Source organism: Emys orbicularis, chromosome 1, assembly GCF_028017835.1.
Source record: "Emys orbicularis isolate rEmyOrb1 chromosome 1, rEmyOrb1.hap1, whole genome shotgun sequence".
Classification (NCBI taxonomy): Eukaryota; Metazoa; Chordata; order Testudines; family Emydidae; genus Emys; species Emys orbicularis.
This window is the reverse complement of record NC_088683.1, coordinates 59374969-59393848: the sequence shown is the minus strand read 5'-3', so window position 1 is coordinate 59393848 and position 18880 is coordinate 59374969. Positions and strand designations below refer to the sequence as shown.

Below are 18880 nucleotides of genomic sequence, written 5' to 3'. Positions count from 1 at the left end.
CCTTAGCAACAGACAATAGCTGATTAAGAACATAAGAATAAGAGAAAAACCTGGGTACTAATGATCACAAGATCATTGAATTCACCCTAGTTCAGAATACATACAGAACCAAGATTTCAGGAAAGTCAAATTATTTAATTGCAAATTCTTTGGGACAGAGACCATGTCTACCTTTGTGTTGGCTCAAGTGCCAAGTAAAATGGGACATCAATCCTGGTTGGAGGTTTTGGATGCTACTGCAGGACAACAAATAAAAATAATAATTTAAGAAGTCCAGAGACTAAGGAGCAATGGTAGGAAACATTACAATTTATGACCGCGGAAGAAGGATGAAGAAATCCTAAAAGATACAACAGACTGCAGTTCCTCTGAAAAGAGGAACTTGCTCAGGGAAAGTTCCCACAGCAGTCAGGGCATTTGATTAGGAAATAGAGGATTTGACTTGAAGGCGCTCAGGAAGAATAAAGGATGCCATGGCTTCACAGGGAACTGGAAAAAGAATTGAGGTTAAAATAATAATAAAATAGTAATAAAAAAAATTAAAAAGCAGCCTTAAGTTTCTTCAGTGAGTATCACCTGCAGGCTGTAATTTGCTGTTCCAAAGGCTGAAATTTTGTTTGTCTGTGGTGGAGGTGGTGGTTTTTCACTCTCCATTTTAGGAATTGCTGAAGGAAGATTAAGGGCCTATCCAAAGTCCATGACAAAACTCCCATTGACTTCACAGATGAAAGACTGACCCCAATAGGCATTATATAAAGTGATGTATGTAAGAAGAGTAGAATGTACTATTATGTGGCCATCTTCATTTGTGCCCTCTACTACCCTGTAAAGTGAACTCTGAGCTGAAAGGAGGCACTTCCATCTCTGCATTACAGTGTCTACTGAATAGGGCTGGTTCAAGATTTTCTGTCTACAATGTTTTTTGATGGAAAATTGGGTTTTCGACTAAATTAAATTTTTACTGGAAAGCAACTGCTTTTTGTGGACATGTTTGAATTTTAACTGAATAGTTTTCAGCCAAAACCTAAAATCTTTCTGTTTTTGGCTGAAAAGCTTTGGTTTTTTTTGATAACAATAGAATTTTTTTGTATTCATTTTTCAGTATTCAACTCCTTCAATTTTTAACATTAGCAAGAACTGGGAGAGGATTTTTGAGAATTTAATTATTCAGTTAATACTAACTACCATATTCTCAAAACCCATGTACAAACTCTGATGTGCAACACAACCCCTGATTTGCAAATGTATACAGATATGTGTGCCTATAAATGATTAGCTGTGCACCTAGCAATCAGGCATTCGGTGTTTAAAATCTAGACCTTGGAAAATAGGGCTAGTGCTGCAGGTTTATCACTTCAACCTTGAATAGTCAATATGCCTCTATTCTATGTTTCCACATTTTCCCCCTTTCAACAGGCCTGAAAGTTATACAGTTGTTGTATTTGATTTTTTTTTTCTCAACTGGAAAGGCTATTGAAATTTTTCTAATTAGATTTCTGTGGTTTCATTTTGACTGATGGGTATAAAAATGGATAAAGCAACAAGAGAGGTTGACACCATATATTAGCTTCTGCTAAATTTTGAGGGCATGGCTACACTTGCAGATGTAGAGCGCTGTGAGTTAAACCAGCCCTCAGAGAGCGCAGCAGGGAAAGTGCTGCAGTCTGTCCACACTGTCAGCTGCAAGCGCACTGGCGTGGCCACATTTGCTGCACTTGCAGCGGAATTGGGAATGGTGCATTATGGGCAGCTATCCCACAGAGCACTTCTTCCCATTCTGGTGCTGTGGCTTGTGGGAAGGAGGTGGGGAGGTGCAGGGCATTCTGGGTCCTGTCCCAACGCCCCGTGATGCATCGCTTCACCTCCCAGCAATCCCTGCGCTTCCGTCCACATTTGGTGCCATCTTTCAACGTTTTTTGTACTGCGCGCTCTGTCTTCCCTTTCAGTCTGCGGGAATGGATCCCAAACTGCGGAGGAATATGCTGATGGGTCTCGCCAGCATGTCACGAATGGCAGTCGAGTTACTCCTTAAGCTACAAACTGACAGTGAGGAGTCCGACGATGATGTTGACTCACATAACGCTTACGACACGAGATTGCTTGTGGCATTCATGGACATGCTCACCGCAGTGGAACGCTGCTTTTGGGCTCGGGAAACAAGCACTGAGTGGTGGGATCACATCATCATGCAAGTCTGGGATGACGACCAGTGGCTGCAGAATTTTCGCATGAGAAAAGCCACTTTCATAGGACTGTGCTGAGCTCGCCCCCACCCTGCGGCGCAAGGACACGAGATTGAGCACTGTCCTGCTGGTGGAGAAGCAGGTGGCTATTGCAATCTGGAAGCTGGCAACTCCAGACAGCTACCGATCGGTCGCTAACCAGTTTGGAGTGGGAAAGTCGACCGTTGGAATTGTGTTGATGCAAGTTTGCAGGGCCATTAATCGCATCCTGCTCAGAAGAACCGTGACTCTGGGAGGAGGATAGATGGGATGCATATTCCAATTCTGGCACCAGCCCACCTAGCCTCCGAGTACATAAATCGGAAGGAATATTTCTCTATGGTTCTCCAGGCACTTGTGGATCACCGTGGGCGTTTCACTGACATTAACGCAGTCTGGTCCGGAAAGGTGCATGATGCACGCATCTTTCGGAAGACAAGCCTGTTCAGGAATCTGCAAGCCAGGACTTTCTTCCCAGACCAGAAGCTCACCGTAAGGGAAGTTGAAATGCCCATTGTGATCCTTGGATCCGTATTAATAAGGATCCTTGTGATCCTTATTAATTAACCCAGAGTATGTATTAATACCTGAGGGTGGGGCAAACAGCTGTGCACATCTCTCTATCAGTGTTATAGAGGGTGAACAATTTATGAGTTTACCCTGTATAAGCTTTATACAGGGTAAAATGAATTTATTTTGGGTTTAGACCCCATTGGGAATTAAGCATCTGAGTGTTAAAGACAAGAACACTTCTGTAAGCTGCTTTCAGTTAAGTCTGCAGCTTCGGGGCAAGTAATTAAAACCCTGGGTCTTTGTTGGAGCAGACAGGCGTGTCTGACTCAGCAAGACGGTGCTGGGGTCCTGAGCTGGCAGGAAAAGCAAGAGCAAAGGTAGTCTTGGCACATCAGGTGGCAGCTCCCAAGGGGGTTTCTGTGATCTAACCCGTCACACGCTCCTGCTGCGGAGTCCAGGCGCTGTACGTGCCTTGCCAGTGTGGACATGTCATGAGTTAGGGCGCCCGGGGTTGCTTTAATGCGCCCTAACTTGCAAGTGTAGCCAAGCCCTGATATTACTAGTATCAATTTCTATGGCCCGATTTTGCATGTTGACAACAAAATAGCATGTCTCACAAGTGTGATAACATTCTTGAGGGTGGTAACATATCACAAGTATTCCTCCAAACTCATACAATATTAAAACGTTCTCTCAAAAACGAAACACTGTGAATCCTGAATCTTATGAAGAAAAGATACAAAAATTGTTTTTAGATAATTTCAAATAATTAGGTTACCCTCTCTAGCTAGTGTCTCATTTGTAAACATTACGGCCCCAATCCTGCACAGACTTATTTATGTTCTTACCTTAATTCACATAAGTAGTTACACAGAAGTCAATGGGGCTATTCAAATGTGAAGTTAAGTACATGTGCAAGTCTCTGCAGGATTGATGACTAATTTTGCAGATACATTCCCCTTTTAAAATAATATATTTTTTGACAACCTAAATTATTTCATCTTGAAAAACTACTTTTCATGACGTTTTTTGTGTCATATTAATTCTCCATCTATCAAAATTGCATTTGGATTTATCTGAACGCCTGCATGACAGAGCCAAAGCAAGTTCAACTGGTTATCACCGAACAGGGAAAGAAAGTGAAAATAATGTCCAGATCCTCAGCTGGTAAAAATTGGGATAGCTCCAGTAGTTGTAATATTGCTATGCTGATTACAACAGCAGAAGCTCTGGCTGAGTGCAAAGGACAAAGCTACTGCAGTCCAAGATTATAGTTGCAACATAACAGTGTGACTAAGTAAATTAAAAACATTATCAGTGTCTATTACTGCAATGTTCTGAAATGTGAAAGATGAAACAAAGCAGTGTCACAGTCACAACACTGGTCTTAGCAAAGCATCAGTAGCATCAGTGAATGCCCCTGGTGTGAGCAAAGGAAAAGTCAGTCTTTTGGCCAGTACACTAATGATGTGAACAAAAAATTTCAAAAATGACAAATTTACAATGTCAGCAAAAAGAAAAAGGAAAAATTTCCCTTGTGATAGCTAAATTTTTATATTTACTACAAATTAATAGATACATTAGTTGAAATTTTGAACATTTTAAATAGCTTGGTTTTGTTAAACAAATACACTATTTCAAAAGAAGAACAAGATGATATATCAAACACTTAACAGGGTTGTATGTGAACTTATGCCTGAAGTGTAAATATATATAGCTTTATGATCAATTTATTTGGCCTTGTGTTGTTCCTCACATTTAAAAGGACATTAATTTTAAAGGAGGGGGGAAATCATAGGGCTGTAGAGACCAACTACATCACAAACACATTCCAGTTGTCACCATGGCAACTCCACAGGACCCCTATGTCATAGTTGCAAGGTCAGCTGCACCTCTGTCCCCTTTGTGGTCTGTCTGAGTGTATCCCCTCAGATATCAGACATGCCTTTACTTCTCCTAGGGAGGAATCATGTGGTTCTCCCACTCTTAGCCTGGGCCCTGGTCTACAGCACTCTCTGTATCAACCGTGTTTACCCAGCAGGTCCAGCTAGGTTCTGACAACTGCAGTTTTTCCCCTTAGGAGTGTGACCAGCGGTGTACAGTGATCAGATAGCCTTGTTAAACCTAAGTACTGTTTATTTTAAACAGTAGAAACAAAGCATTGCAGGATTTAAAAACAACAAAAGGTCTAAACGTAACCATCCTTGGTTAGTAACCTAGGCAGGCCTAACTTCATACACCCCAGCAGGTGGCTGAGTCTCAGCCTAATTCCTCTGAAAAATTTCCCTGTCTCTCAAAAGAGAGTCTGTTTTTTTTTAATTGCTATAGTATTTTGATCTTGTATGTTCCCAGGCTTTTACCTGCCTTTGCATTGTCTTAACACCCTTACGTGTTTGCAGAAAAGTGGCTTATCTTGAATCATTTTACCATCCTGTTTGTTTTTCCTTACAGACTCTACAACACTAAACCAATATGTTCGCACAGTAAACATCCCAATAACCAGGTCAACATACAGTATTCACCAATTGTAACAGCACAGTTCCAATTCTGTCACAGCCTTTTCAGCAACTGACCAAGAGATGTTATTGACATAGTTCTGTGCCCCAAGAGGAGTGGATTATAGCATTTCTCAAACTTCTTTGCATCGCGACCCCCTTCTGATAATAAAAATTACTACACAACCTCGGGAAAGGGACCGAAGCCTGAGCCCCGCTGCCCTGGGCCGGGGGTGAAGCCAAAGCTCAAGGGCTTCAGCCCTGGGTGGGGGAGCTGTCCAGGGCTGAAGCCCTCGGGTTTCAGCTTCAGCTATGGGCAGTGGGGGCTCAGACTTTGGCTTCAGCCCTAGGCCCCAGCAAATCTAACAAAGAGCCCTGGCGACCCCATTAAAATGGGGTCATGACCCACTTTTAGGTCCCACCCCACAGTTTGGGAACCGCTGGTGGGCATTCTTCACTCTTTTCTAAGAGACCTCAGGGCACTGGTATTCTGTAGATGCTCCTCTATCCTACAGTCTCTCTGTGACAGGGTGGAGTAGGCCCTGAGGCTCCACTGCAGGAGGCTTTGTGGCCCTGCCACATCCTGCCCCAGAAAAGGACAGTGGAGAGAGTCCTCTAAGCTGCCTAGAGCGGCAGTGTGGGACGCAGCCAATCAGAGAGGGGCTGCAATGGAACAGCCAATCCGTGCCCAGCAGGCCCATATAAAAGGAGCTGCAGGACAATGCAGAATTCAGTTCCTTGCTGGAGGTGAAGGAGTGTGAATGGTGTGTCTGGCTGGCTGGCTGAGGAAGCTACAGGATCTTGGATAGAGCAGTGCTAGCAGAGACCTGGGGGAATGAGGAGCTCTGGGCTGGTGGCTGGAACTCAACCGGGATGAGGTATTGAGGTAAGGGTGAAAAACATGCTGGGGCCATGGGGAAGTGACCCAGGGAATCATAGCAGCAACATAGCTTAGTTAAAAGGACATGGTAGATGGCAGCTATCTTTAGGGTCCCTGGCTTGGGACCTGGAGTAGAGGGTGGGCCTGGGACACACACACACCCTCCAGCCACTGGGAAAATGGCCTGGACTTTGATGCACCCCAGAAGGGGAGCTGAACTCTTTTAGTGGCCCAGCAGGAGAGCTGGGGCCCAAAAGGCCCAGAGAAGGTGAGAACACTACTCCCAGGGAGGAAGACCTGGAGTATGGCTCAATACCAGGGCCAACACAATTTTAAAGACTGCTGAACTAATTAAGGGCCAGAGCCAGGGATGGCTACAGGGAAAGAAAGGCCACCTAAGAGGTACTGGGATAGGCCCCACATTGAACTGCTTCCCCAGAAGGGGGGTTTATTTCACTTATGGACTGCATGTGACTTGACTGAAGGGCTGAGTCACCGAAGATCCACCACAAACTGAATGAGAGAGAGTGTGCAGGCACATGTACTTGGACAGGGGGCACTCTCAAGAGGTGAGTGTGACTCCATTACACTCATTTCAGGGGTCCTACAAGATTCTAATCTGTCTCATCTTTGCGGGGAGTGGGGGAAGAGCATGGGATTTTTTAGAATGTAAAAGGTTTTGGACTTCAGAGCCACTAACATGTGTATGACACTCACCTCTACATCTTACTTTTATGCCATCCAGATTGTGCATTTTTCTTGCCTGACTCTGGAGGAAAATAAACTTGCTGAAGTCTAATCCAGGAAAGATGGAGGTGATGTTAGCAGAGTTAACATAAGGAACTCATGAGGGTTGTGACTGATCTGTCAACTGATGGAGAATGTGTACCCCTAGCCAAAAAGGTTAAGATGCTTAGAGTATTTGACTCTCATGTATTGAGGACTGTGTTGGAATTACAAGTTATTACATAAAAGAAAAGGGAGGATTTCCTTGTCCTGCTTGCAGGCTAGGGGCCTCTCTGTAAGAAAGTGTGCAATCAGTCATTCAGGAAAAAGTCAGCCTAGAATAAGATGGCTTGACTCCTGTCTCTCTGCTTATAGAGCAGCCTGCTTTGTTTCTCTCTGGTTTTAGTTCTTGAGTATTAGGTTTCTGGATACCAAGAAAAAAATGTAGTGTTATCATACAATTCCAGAAAGACTCTTATATTTTTATTTAACTTCTTTATGTCCTGTGACCATAACAGACTGAAGTTTGATTTTTTTTTCAAGTATCCATGGTGGATCATGACATTTTTCTCTTCCGTGGTAAGATAAGAGGGTGTGGCCTCTCCTTGCTGATGTGATCTCATCAAAGGCCTCCCAGATTTTTGTCACCTCATGGTAGGACTATTATAGTATGCTGTAGTTTGGGCTACAATTGAGGACCACTTAGCTTCAGACGTCTACATTTTTGGAGTGGGTTAGTGTGAGCATTTTACACCTGTGATCTAGCAGGTGCACTGCCTTCTAGGTGAACTTCCAGGTGCTACTTTTAATTAAAGCCAGCATTGATAGGCACTTCCTTAGATATGCTGGGGCCAGTCTCCCTTTGCATCATCGCAACCACTGAGATCAGCTGAGGCTCTTTCGATAACAGTCACCAGAAGACCAGTATCTAAGGGCGGGATAGAGGGCTCATGGCTGTATAATTCATTCCCTCTGGCAGGCCACAAGAGAATGAACTTATTGAACCTCAGAACAGCACAAACCCTCTTTTCCCCTTCAATCATCTGCTTGAGTAGGGGTTATCATTAAGTCATTTTTTGTGTCTAGTTGGGGTGCTACAAGGAGGGGGAACTATTTATGCTGTCTATTATGAGAAGTCAGCTTGATTATAAGAGACCACAATAATGACACAGTATCTTTTTTTTTTTAATGATACATATGTTTTGGTGGGGAACTTTAGAATGCAGAGGTGGGCTCCTCAGCTGGTGTAAACTGGCATAGCTCCATTGTGGTCTTTAGAATTCAGATGGAGGTTAATTATAGCCAGGAAAAGAATTTTGCCTTTGCCTCAGAAACTTGCTTGAAAAAAACAATACTGGTGACATGTCCATCATATACTTCATATAAAACCCAAGTGAAGAGACACCACCTTGGATCAGGTCTGGTGTAAACAACTGGGTAACCGCTAGAAAGTACCTGTTTCCAGAGGCACAAGGGTCTACATTCGTCTGCACTGGAAAAGATCTAAAGGTTCAGTAATTATTTAGCTAGGATTAGGATAAAGTTAATGTATTTTAAGGGATATTTACTATTGTAGTTCTTAAATATGTGAATGTCAGTATTTGTTTTTAATTAGGCCCGAAGGCCCAGATCTACAAAAGGGACTTAGATGTTGTGACACTGGGCTTCACAGTGCCTAAAGTTTAGGTGACTAGAAAATCACAGGAACACACTGAGATCACACAGCCTGAGTTAGGAGTTGAGGCTTCTATACAATGTATGCAGGGGAGAGAGATGCCTTGGAAAGAGATCCACAATCCCAGCATACGAGGTGGGGAGTTGCCTATGGTAGCTAATGGGAGGGATGCATCAAGAGGGATGCATCCTAAGCCCTACTCATCTGAGTTCAGTCCCTAAGTCCTTGCTGCAAGAAGGTGTCTAGCTCTGCTTGTGATTCATGAACCAGGAAGACGGGCACTCAGCCACCTAAATCACCTGCAGGGCCTGATCAGAGGTTGTCGAACACCACACAAAACAGCTTGGGAAAGGGAAGCAGGAACAGCACTATTGCCCTTATAATCTTTAGCCTAGTGGTTAGAATTCTCATCTGGGATATAGGAAACCCCTGGTTCAAGTCTCCCTCTCTGACTGATGAGAGAGGAGTTGAACAGGGTTCTACCACTTCTCAGGTGAGTGCCCTAACCACGAGCCTATAGTGTAATTCTTACTCTTTTTGGCCAATTAATATTTAATTAACGAGGAAAACCTTCCAGAGCCTAGTGATTAGAGCATTCTCCTGTGAGATAGGAGACTGTTCAACTCCATCTCCTTTCCAGGCAAATGGAGGACTTACACCAGGATCTTCCATATCCTGGGGGAGTGCCCTTAACCACCGGGCTAAAGGTTACACATGCACACACATGTTAGGTGGCCCCTAAGCACACCTACCAAACTGGCCCTCCACAGGTGACTTAGGCAGAGAAACACCTATCTTCCTCTGGTTCATGGATTGTTCTGGGGTTTAGGCAGGAGACAGGCACCTGCGTGTCTGAAGTGAGGCAGCAGCACACATACTTAGAGGCAGAAACAAAGGCACCTAGGGAACTTTTACTGCAAAAACTTAGGTGCCGATCAACTTTAGGCACCTACAGGGCTAGACAGCAGCTGAGCAGGAGTTTGGTGGAATGCAGTGGTGCCTAAAAACAGGACTTAAAGGTTTCAGGGCCTTTGTGGATTCAGCACAGTCCTTGGGTGAAATCTTGGCTCTGTTAAAGTCAATGGGAGTTTTGTCATTGACTTCACTGGAGCCAAAGTTTCACCTCTTGACTTCAATAGGACCTAAGCACATGCTTGAAACATGCTACATTAAAAGCAAAGACACAGGAGTACCAAGAAATGTTAATCTCAAACTATATAAAAACAACTGAATCACAGTGAAAGAATATATACAAAAGCGCTTCAAAAACTGAGAGATCCAGCACTCACATGAGACAATAGTGACAACCATATTATTAACCACAGGTCATAATCAACAACCAGAGAATGTATGTTGTGGCTACAGCTTTAAATTACTTTGTACTATTGAATAATGATGTATCTGAACACATCCACAGATAAATCTTTCTTTAAACAGGAGGCCAATATTCCATTTTACAGTGTCCCATTTGAAATAAACTTCAATTAATCTTATGAATGTATAGTATCTTTCCATACAATAGTATAATTGGGTGATCTATAGTCCAGTGAGAGCAAGTAATATGAAATAGATAGTTCAAGAATAAAAATGTCTTTGTTGAAATGAACCTATAGAGATTGAAAAGGAAAGAAAAATTCAGTTTGAGATTTTGACACCAAAAAATTAAAATAAAATAAAAATTAGTTTTCAGTAGAAAAAAAAATCCTGCTGCTCTTAACTCTCAACCGTCTATCATATTTATTTTTAAAACATGACTTTTGCTGCCATCATGTGGCTCTTCCCAGAACACATTTACAAATGTCAAATGCTGTGTGATTACAATACAGTGGTTTTATACCATTTTCTCTCTCCCTCACAATTTGTTCTTTTCCACTTGGCTAAGAAGGATTTTTTCCCCCCTCTTTCATATGTTTCAAATTAAGTTTTAAATTAACACAGCCTTTTTCTCATTTATCAGTTCCTTTCTTGCATCAGAATCAGTGATGAGGTTTGTAAAAATGTGAATGGTCTCAGCTAACCAATACTGCATAAGGGCAAAAGACCAACTATTGCTTTAAAAATAATATTCAGTAACAGTGAAATAGAAGGGACAATATTTCTTTTCATCTTTAACTTTGTCCTGTCATAGACATGCTGTCCACCCACCCTGACAGCTGCTGGAAGTCCTGTCTGCATTATGACATCGTGGAGCCAATAATCTTCTAGAGATGCCTGACATCAGGAGCTAGGCAGGACTTTTGACAGAGGGCCAGCACTAGTGGACTTGAGTACAAGATAATAGAATTTAGACCACAGAAGGCCATAGTAGATTAAAACAGTACGAAGGTGGCTAAACATTTGGGCCTAAAACACACAGGGCACTGGCTTGGTAGTCAGGAGACCTGGGTTCTACCTACCATGTGACCTTAAGCAAGTCACTCATCTCTGTGACTCAGCACCCCCAGCTGTGAAATGAGGATACTGATATACTCTGTCCTTTAGAAAGTGCTGAGACCGAAGGATGAGAAGTGCTATGTAACAACTGAGAAATACGGCTCGAAAGCACCCTTTTCACTATTGCCTCATTCCTGGCAATACGGCAGAAGGAGCAGGGCAGACACTCAAGCAGGCACATCCTAGGCAAAGCTCTCTGGCCAAGATTTTCAAAGGGGCTTTATGCACACAAATCCCATTGAATTCTATGGAAGTTGGGTGAAATAACTGCCTTAGGATCCTTTGAAAATCTCAGCCTAGTTCTTCGGTTTCTCTTTAATCAGTTTTAGACTCTAGTGTTCTTAAGAAAAGAACTTCCTGAAATAAAACCTCTAGCATCATCTGTGCATAAGCCACTCTCAGCTGCCTTAACTTACATGCCACCTCAGTGTTATGAAGGTCACTGTCACAACCTGCCCCTGTCCCCCTCTCTGGATGGACACCAGCCTGTTGTAAGTGAACCCACCTGCTAGGAACCACATCTCATCAGGGTCTGAAGAGTGACAAGGGCTGGGTGGGAAATAGTTTTCCTGTCCTGTGAACATTTTCACAACTTCAAACATTTTTCCGGTTCCGCATTAGGACGAAATTGCGACCTTTAGAAATGCTTCATGAAAAGCAGAGAGACCCACCCCAGTGGTTAGGGAATTCTCTTGGGATGTGGGAGTCACAGGGACTTGAACTTGGGTGTCCATATCCTACGTGAGTTCCTTAACCACGAGGCTAGTCAGTGTCTGTGACCGAAAAGCATATTTATACAATGAGGAACAGCTCCAACAGAAAAGAGATAAAGAGCACTTATCTAGAACACGGCAGACCCAGGTTCACGTTCCTGTCCTTACTTTGAATCAGGCAGAGCAGGATCTTGAAGAGGGGTCTCCCACATTCCAGATGAGTGCCCTAGCCACCTGGCTATTCCAGGGCCCCTCTTTCTATCTCACCCCTCTCAGAACTAGGGGCAGTGAGAAGTCTTCCATCAAAAGTGAATAATTTTCACAACGTTTTTGTTTCAATGAATTGGCATTCCCTCCCCCCCCAAAAAAAAACATTTTCTGTAGAAAATTCTCGACCTGCTCTAGTGGTGACTGGTCACAGTTTGTAGCTCTGGGTCTCTCAGGTATATTCCCAGATACCCTGTGTCTAGCACCCTTCTTGGGCAGTAAGATCCTCCAGTCCAGCTGCCTTAGACCACCCAAAGGAGCATTCCAGCCCTTCAGGGGCAAGATGGCAGGCAGGCAATGAACTCAGGTTTAGAAAAGGAATTTCTTAACCACAGGCATTTTACTCTTCAACAGCATTAGAGAGTTACAGATATTTGGAAAATAACAAACAATCCTGAAATCACCCCCCTCTATGTCCTGTGTTTGGTGAGCCTCCATAGGATAAGCAGCTTTTCTGATTTTCTACCTTCTTAGCCCAGACTTCCTGCATGGTGGCTGTGATCTGCTACACACACTCCCTTCAGAGAGAGAATTCCCCTCTTAAATGTAGTCTCTGACCTCATTGGGCCATATACCCAGGCGGAGAGAGTTCATCGTTCTTGTGGTTGGGCTGATAACTGAGAGACAATCAGACCTGATAGCATTACATTGCTCTGTGCCAACTTCTCAGACAGACAGTCATTCAACGAGGTGTCAAGCCCCTACTGCCAAAAAATGGATGCCCCAATCTACAATGGAGGTTGCAATACAAAGGGAAGCCCCTAACAAGAAATTACATTCATGGGCAAGATGGTGTTCCCAATACAGTAGAGATCTATCCCCACTGTGTCACAGTCACAAATGGCTAATCACGAAGATTTTGATCCAGCTGTTCATACTCTCCAAGCAACCTTTGGCTGCACAGTGTGTATTCAGCCACCAACAAACTGGCCACCTATTTTCAGCGCCCAGTAAAGCACAATTCCTAAACTTTTACTTTTAAAGGGACACTAATGAAACATTCTTGGGTTTGACAAACATAAAACACTCATTGAAACAGCACTTTAAAAAAAGTTTCATCAATAAACACAAACCTATCACATACTCCGAGATGAGTCTTGAAACAATGTTAAAGCTCTATCTCCTGTCTTGGGACTCACTCACTCACTCCAAACCTACCCACTCCAACCCCCAACAGGACATTGTTTTTGTTGTGTTCACCAGCGCAGACATGCATCTGGCAACATTCATCACTCTCCCAATATCTCCATTCTGTGAGGCACTAGGGACTTTTCATTGACAAGATCCAGTATTCAGAGATGAAGAAACTTGTCAGCTTCATTCCCCTGCCATCACACAAAGCTAGCTGGTAGAGGGACAAAGTGATGTGCACACATGCACAAGAAGAGTTGATCTTTTCCCACTCAGTCTTGGGGGGTTGGGGTTTTAAGGCTCTCTCAGCCAGCTTTTGCTGGTCAGGGTGGAAAACGTTCCAAGAAGTTGATACTCAAGGTGGCCACACTGCTTGCCCACCCCTAAAAAAAGCCCTGCTCTCAGCCCTTGTTTTGGAAGGATGATTTTATTATTGTAAATGCTTTTATTTTAAAGTATTTAATGTTCAGGAGTCCACATCACAGTAAGTATGCATGTCAGCAATCTGTGCAGAGACTACAGACTGCGTGACCATGGATACTGACCTACCCCTTTACCTTTAATGCCAGTTCCTCCAGTGTAGGATTGGGCTGCACTAGTAAGGCAGTGTAGCAAAGTGTGCTATCCATGCTGTAACTCCTTTGTATAGAGTCAAACAAGCAGCTTTCATAAACATTACATTCACTAAAATGAGAGGAAATCTACTCTCTAAAATGCCATTGTAAGACAGAGTTAAACAGTGGGCTCTGGCATTCTCTCTTTTGTTGATGAGTCTCTCAAACCCAACTGGTGTTTTTTTCTGAGAATTAATGCATACTGCACTAATTCTGAGAGAGCCAATTCAAGCTCTATTTTGTCTGAATACACTATCTACAGTTGAAAAGTTTGCTTCTGAATGGAAGAATTTTGCAGTATAAGTATAGCAGACACATATATGATGTGGGAGGAAGTGATATTATTCTACATCAAAGTCACACAGTTGAAGAGTGAGATTTTCACTGTTTACATTCTTGCCTACTGTCCCAATGCTAGAAATGCACCAAGCACATTCCACTAAACCTTCAGAGCATTTGGTGAGTCCAAATGATTCACCAGGCATAGCACAGTCAATTTCTCATAATAATTTTCTTCAGATATCAGACTGGCATAAACACCAAGGATGGAGAGACTTTATTTCATGTTCTATAAGAAGATTGATTGATACATGCTATTTTTTAAATAGATTGTGTCTGTCTGTGTGCACATAGGCTTTGACTATCACACAGTCGTTTCAGCACAGATGGCAGTATGCAAACAAAACAAGGGAGAGTGTAATAAAGGCGAGGCACAGAAGTGCTGGCAAGAGTGAATTAACTTCATTTCCGAACATGAGTCAAGGTTACAAAATCTTAATGCTGTCACCTGGCAGGGCCCAGTATTCACTGACTCCAAGAGCTAGTTATGTCTTCTATTTTTTGGAAAATCAAATGCAAATAAAGCATAATAATAACAAAATGACACAGTCAATAACAGACACAAATGCAGGATGGTCATGTAAGACCTAAACCTCATGAGCTGGGAGGATTATCCTACCTTGCTTATATTGGGCATCTGTCAGTAACTACCATCTCCGAGCCTTGATGGTTTTCTGACCACATGGACACTTGCTCTCCTAGGATAGTAATTGCATTTGATACCCTTATTCATATCTATTGGAACAATACAACTTCATAATGTTTTGGTGTTATTATGGTAACCACATTATTAGCCCAGTTGTTTTATCATCTAGTCAAGTTCAGCTTTTATTTTATCTTATGTTGGTAATGGGACTTCACATGCTGCATATATTTTTGGCAGCACACTGGGACCTATAATACATCACATTTATATTTCCTTAATGCATTTCAGTCCATTAAACAACACATCATCACATTCTTTAATAGGATCTTTTTCGGCTTGCTAAGTAGATAAGATATTCACCCATTTGATCATCTGAATTTCCTGGGTTGTAATGCTTTGTATTGGGATAATTACAATGTCCCTGTAATGTTTTTACCCTTAAATTACTGATACATGCTCAACCTTAACTTCAGTTTAATGTATTTTTTTTCTGTGAACAAACTATAAGCAGTAGATACGAGAATCATTAGTAAGTTGGCTTAATAGCTGAGGTCACATTTTTATAATTGTGAACTAATCAGCTTAATACTACTCATCACTGATCATCAAACCTCATAGTCAGTCAAGCTGCTAAATTACCATCATGCCTAAATTCAGAAAAACAGAGGTGTGAAAAAGGTAGATTTCAAATGCTAATGAGTTTTCATTATAGTAAACTGTTAATTATACAGGAGCACACTATAAAATAAATTCCAGAGAGAATATATACACCAATAGAAGACAGAGAAAATAAAACCCATGGCCTACCTCATATTCCCTGCCATAAGGAGGCACAGATTGTAAATGTGAGAAAAAATGAAAAGGACGAGAATGGTGCTGAAGAACATTGTCATCCAAGATCCATGATCCTCTCGAAACATCTTTAGCCGGAGTAACTGACCTGTGGTGTGAATATTATGAGAAATCAGTTCTATTTTATCCAGAATACAAATGGATCTCTACTTTATAGCAAGAGCAAAACAGTTTGCTAAACTGTACTTATGAAATACAGTAACTCGATTTTCTGTAATTTTTTTCCGGATTTTACAGTTTCTATACCATTTTCAGCCTTTTCTTGCACTCAGCATAACTGGGGAATATTCCTGCAATATTATAAGGTATTAGGGTATGCGCTCCATAAACTGATGTCCACCCAACTTAGGCCCTGCTCTTACAATCTGATACACTAGTGTGGACCCCCTGTATCTATGCAGAACCCCATGAGCTGAACAAGGGGAAAATGTATCTGGAATTAATCTAAAAGCCAACTTAATACTCAGGGCAAGAGTCACTTTTTTGTACTGTGCTATGCTGTAGGTTAACTATTTTATAGGATATACTTTTGCAAAGGATGTGCCTTAGAGTTCTGAGTTCACACTTCTCAAATTCCCCACCAAAGGGCTTGCAGACTATATCCACACTCTGTGGCATTGATAGAATTCCTTAATCTTATTATTTGATCTGACAGGGGTGCTAAAATTCATAAGAAACAATAACAAACTATTTTGCAAACAGAGAGAAGAAATGGCAACCTGTGCAAAAAACACAGGAAACTGTTAGGCTCAGGAAAAGCCAAAATGCAAAACAGAAAACATTTTAAAAAAACAAAATGAAAAAATGGTGTAAATACCATACTGAAGCCAAAGAAGGTTGGTTTGCTCTATAACAGGAAATATAACCAAGCTTAAAATCTCTTCAGGGTATCTGGTTCATAAATGCAATGAAAACACACAGGGGTTTTCTTTTTGCAAGAAGTAAAATAAACAATAATCAAACATACTCTACCCAGTTAATATTTAATCCACATCTTTCTTAGCACCTATCACCTTTTTCTCCACTAAAATGTTTTAAATTGTCTAAGCATCTTTTACTTTAACTGTTCCCCCAAAATGTCTTACAAATAATATGTACACTGAAAAGCAGTGATTGGAAGTGGAAACACTGCTGTCCTTCTGAGTCAGGAGCAGCAGGACTCCAGTTCAAGGAGTATGAAGGTGTTTGTTTAGAAGGGGAATTATACAACTGAAGGGTTATTTCCTAAGTTAGGGCTTGATCCTGCAAAGTCCTGAGTACTCTGGTCCTTATCCAGCAAAGCACTTAAGCACATGCTTAAGTGCTATACTGAATCAGGCCCACAATGCTCAGCACCTTAGACTGAGCCCTTAGATTGGGAACTCCTAAATTAGAATTTGGCCTAGCCTAGAGCTGGCCAAAAACAACAAACAAACACAAATATTCACATAATTCCCCCTCCCCGCCCCCCAACTTCTTTTTGAAATTTCATTTAGATGTTGATTTTCTGACCAGTTGCAGCGAGGCCACACCTATTCTTCAAAATGTACAAGGGGATCCTTAATTACCACAAGTGTTTACCAAACATTACTGCCTGAGTCAGAGGGTTTGGTTTACTGCAGTTGTCCTGTAACCTTCTCTCAGAAAGATCCAAGACAATTGTGCTGGGCAATTTCCCCTTTCTTGTAGAGTTCGGCAGGTTGCCATGCATCCTGTTCAATATCCATGGAATGCCAATATGGGAGATTTTGAGATGGTTTGAGCTACTCAAAACCACTACTGTGGCAAGACACTGGAGGGCTCACATTCCAGTACTGACCAGGCTCAATCCTGCTTAATGGCTGAGATGGGACAACTTCACAGAAAGGTCTGGTGGTTAAGGCTGTGCACTCGGTCTCAGGGCAGCTGGGTTCAGTTTCTTATTGTTCCACTGACTTCCAGTTTGACCTTGGTCAAACTGTTTACCTTCTCTGTGCCTCAGTTCCCCACCTGTAAAACGGAAATAATAATACTTCCTCTACACCTAGGAGCGAGCCTACCAGTCCGGATCCACAGACTTGTTTTATCAAGGCTCACACTAGCCCTCTGAAGATAGCATCATAGATATTGCAGCTTGGGCTGGAGCTTGGGCTCTGAAGCCTGTGGGAGTGGGTGAACTAGGGAGTCTGAGCTCCAGCCCCAGCTGCAGTGTCAGAGTTACGTCCACACAGCTAGTGTTAGAGCCCTGCTAACACGAGTCTATGGACCCAGGCTGAGAAGCTAGCTCCCAGATGCAGTGTAGACATGCCCGAAGTGCTAATGTAGTAGAAATAGTAAATAATCACATTGCAAAGCAGAGCATGCAGTGCTACTAACAAGATAATCATTTTTCATTTCCTAGCCAGAAATTGTCACTGCATCTCAGAGGAATAAATGTTCTCTGGAGTATCTGAGCTGTGATTATTTTCATGTTAATGTTCTTACCATTTCATAAATATAATATTACAAGTTTATTTGGAGTAGGATTGGCTTTACTGTCATAGGCACAACAGTCTTTCTGCAATATAATGACATACCCCAGTTCTACAGTTTACACTTAGCTGTAATGACTCCTAGCATCTGCTTGGCTCTTCATTTGCAACGATTAAAGATCAAAGAAAGAGTGGGTGGGTGAAAGCGGGAAGGTTTAGAATTATTTTGCATTCAGGGCCTGAGGCCCAGCAAAAACAGAAAGAAAATATCACAGATTTGATTTTTAAAAGGGCTTAGATCAGCATATTACATTTAACACTCCACTAATAACCTGACTACAGAAGGAATTTTTACTGATGAGGCAACATATGAGAAACATAAGAGACTTGCTGCTAAATACCAGGCAAGGAGATTGTCTGATTAAATATGACAGGTGGTGATATACAGCACATTGCTGTAGGCAGCAATGCTAAAGGGTCATCAGCTAAAATCTTAAACATTTTCTCACCATTTATTCACTGAAAATGCTTAGTACTTTACCCACACATTTCCAATATTGTATCTTCAAACATGACAGGCTAAATTATGAAACTCAGTGCAACAGATTGCTGGTATTTTTGAGGTGGAACTGGGAAGGTTTACTGGCCATTATGATTCATTTCAACCATTGGAGAAAGCCCATTGACTCATTCATCCTATTCTCTCTCATCTGTCTAATGGGAGCCTTTTCCCTTATCAAATATTTGAAGTAGATAGAGTCCATTTTTGCTAAATTTTTGTTATACCAAAGGCCATATTCTAGGGTTACCATACGCCCCAGCTTACCTGCTGCCTCCCTGTTTCAGGCTTCCCGCGAACATTTGATTCGCGGGAAGCAGGGGAGGGGGAGGAGCAGGGGGCGGAGCATTCAGGGGAGGGGGCAGAGTTGGGGCGGGAACTTTGGG

General features: G+C 42.2%; 1 protein-coding gene across 1 annotated transcript in view; it reads right to left on the bottom strand.

Moving 5' to 3' along the window:
• TMEM117 (transmembrane protein 117) overlaps positions 1-18880 on the bottom strand; it is a 346737-nt gene that overhangs the window by 269013 nt on the left and 58844 nt on the right. The window contains exon 2 of the mRNA XM_065423784.1: positions 15462-15594. Within this exon, the coding sequence (XP_065279856.1) occupies positions 15462-15594 (133 nt within the window). The remainder of the gene's footprint in view (positions 1-15461; positions 15595-18880) is intronic.